This window comes from Phanerochaete carnosa, assembly GCF_000300595.1.
Source record: "Phanerochaete carnosa HHB-10118-sp unplaced genomic scaffold PHACAscaffold_792, whole genome shotgun sequence".
In the NCBI taxonomy this organism is placed as follows: domain Eukaryota; kingdom Fungi; phylum Basidiomycota; class Agaricomycetes; order Polyporales; family Phanerochaetaceae; genus Phanerochaete; species Phanerochaete carnosa.
This window is the reverse complement of record NW_006768419.1, coordinates 1-2,486: the sequence shown is the minus strand read 5'-3', so window position 1 is coordinate 2,486 and position 2,486 is coordinate 1. Positions and strand designations below refer to the sequence as shown.

General features: G+C 45.9%; 1 protein-coding gene across 1 annotated transcript; it reads left to right on the top strand.

Annotated features, from left to right (window-relative positions):
• Positions 1 to 336: 336 nt before the first annotated feature.
• PHACADRAFT_203052 (uncharacterized protein) lies at positions 337 to 601 on the top strand (the record flags this gene model as incomplete). Its single annotated transcript, XM_007403140.1, has 2 exons — positions 337 to 422; positions 487 to 601. 2 exons carry the CDS (start codon positions 337 to 339, stop codon positions 599 to 601), a joined length of 201 nt encoding a protein of 66 aa, XP_007403202.1.
• Between the last annotated feature and the right edge of the window lie 1,885 nt (positions 602 to 2,486).

Below are 2,486 nucleotides of genomic sequence, written 5' to 3'. Positions count from 1 at the left end.
CAATCGGGTATAAGTACTGTAACTATTCAATGTAGATAAATGTCTGAAGAAAGAGTTCATGCCCGATTGTGCCAATGTGCACAATCGGGTATAAGTACTGTAACCACCCAAGCCAATTTATGTTACACCCGATTGTGCACAAGTGCACAATCGGGTATTATGTCAGTGTTAATGTTCCTGTGTTATTATCATCCAGCTTCATTACCTTTTCCTATTTCCAAGTTGTGCATGCCATAAGGCATCCTCTAACCCAGAAAGGGCCCCTGTTTAGAGGGTATAATGACTCCATCCGCCGATTTCGCCGAGGGCCGGCCAATCACAGCGCGGATAGTCATAATGCCCATTACGCACCCGTCTGACGGCTTCGGCTTCGGCACGCGGTGTCCATGGTACTGCCCCTCCTCGGGGTCCCATGGCGCAAGGTATAAGTACTTCCTGGAATGCGCTGATGAGTGTCACCACAAAAGCCTCCGGAACTCCTCACAGAGTTCGGACCTTCGCCTTCCAGTTTCACCTCAGCAACGTCACCTCGCCTCGCTTCGCTCGGCTCGGCTCCCCCAACCCTAACCGGCTAAATACTATATTCGAGATAGATGCGTAAGCGCCTGACGGCGCCTGAAATACGACCACGTGATCGTGGTAGGAAAGCGTCTAAATCACGTGACCCAGAACAAGCGCCGACCGAGGTGCTTATCGTCCCGGCGGCTATCGGGCGCATCTGATGCGCCTGATGGCGGCGGGCGGTGATGGCAGATCATCCCGCCCCACGAACGTTGGGCCGACGTCGGTGATGCGCCTTACGGCCATCAGCGGGCGGTCCCCCGACGGTCTGGATCCACCACGTGACTATGATGTCATACATACGTCATCTTTTGACCGCGCTAACCGGTCTTAAGTCGCATCAAAGTGGTCCTGCTGACCATCCCCATATAGTATGCCCGAGCCTCTTACAAGGTTAGAATGACTCCGTCCGCCGATTTCGCCGAGGGCCGGCCAATCACATCGCGAATAGTCATAATGCCCATTACGCACCCGTCCGACGGCTTCGGCTTTGGCACGCGGTGTTCATGGTACTGCCCCTCCCCGGGGTCCCATGGCGCAAGGTATAAGTACTTCCTGGAATGCGCTGATGAGTGTCACCACGAAATCATCCAGAACTCCTCACAGAGATCGGACCTTCGCATTCTAGTTTCACCTCAGCAATCTCACCTCGCCTCGCTTCGCTCGGCTCAGCTCCCCCCAACCCTAAAACCCCTAAAACATAATCTCTTGGTAAAATAGGCAACTAGTGACCAAGAGGTATCAAAAAGCTTGCATTTAGCTGAGCTAGCATACAAATAGCTGGTTAATGAAGAGAAAGCCAGCTAGCATTGAAGTAGTGTAGAAAAGATGACAACAGCAAGAAAGCCTGTAAAAAGGTAACCAAGTATGCTAATTACTAATAATTTACAAATCCTGTTTTTCCAGATGTATTGTTTCATATGAGTGTCAACAACATGTTTTTCCTGATCACGCACTACTGCATGATTAGGTTATTAACACGATACTGTGTGATGACACAGTATTGCTTCATATGAGTGTCTACAATATGATGTTTTCCTGATCGCATGCTGTTGCACCATCGGGTTATTAACACAATACTGTGTGATGACACAGTATTGCTTCATATGAGTGTCTACAACATGATGTTTTCCTGATCGCACGCTGTTGCGCAATCGGGTTATTAACACAATACTGTGTGATGACACAGTATTGCTTCATATGAGTGTCTTCAACATAATGTTTTTCTGATTATGCGCTATTGCGCGATCAGGTTATTAACACAATAATACTGTGTGATGACACAGTATTGCTTCATATGAGTGTCTACAATACGATGTTTTTCCTCATTGCGCGCCACTGCACAATCAGGTTATTAATGTGATACTGATTCATTACATAGTATTGTTTCATATGAGTGTCTGTACCATGTTCTTCCTGATTGCACACTGCTGCACAATCGGGTATTTTTCTTGTTGGCCACTGAATATTGCCATTTGACAGTATTTACATCTGAAAGTGCTCTCCAGAGTGCATTTTACCCTTTTCACAGTGTTTGCAGATTTTTAATCACACAACCCACATTTTAACCACCAACCCCCCTTCAAAAAAGGGGTAGAATCAAGTATTTACTTTGTATACACTTGGGGTAGTTTGTTCAACACCTAATTATGCACAGCTACACAATCAGGCATGAACAGTATATGCATGATTGAGACAGCTAGATCAACACCCGATTGTGCAGTTGTATGCATTTGGGCATAAACCTCCACCAAGTTGGTTATACTTTGTAGCTATTTAACAGCAGCTTTGTAGAAATCTGCTTGTAACTTAACTATAGCAAGCTTGCTAATCAATTATAGCTTATATACAATTAAGCGGAGCTATTCTATTATCATATATGAGTGTATACAAATGCTTTAGACTATCTCCACTCAGTTAGTTAT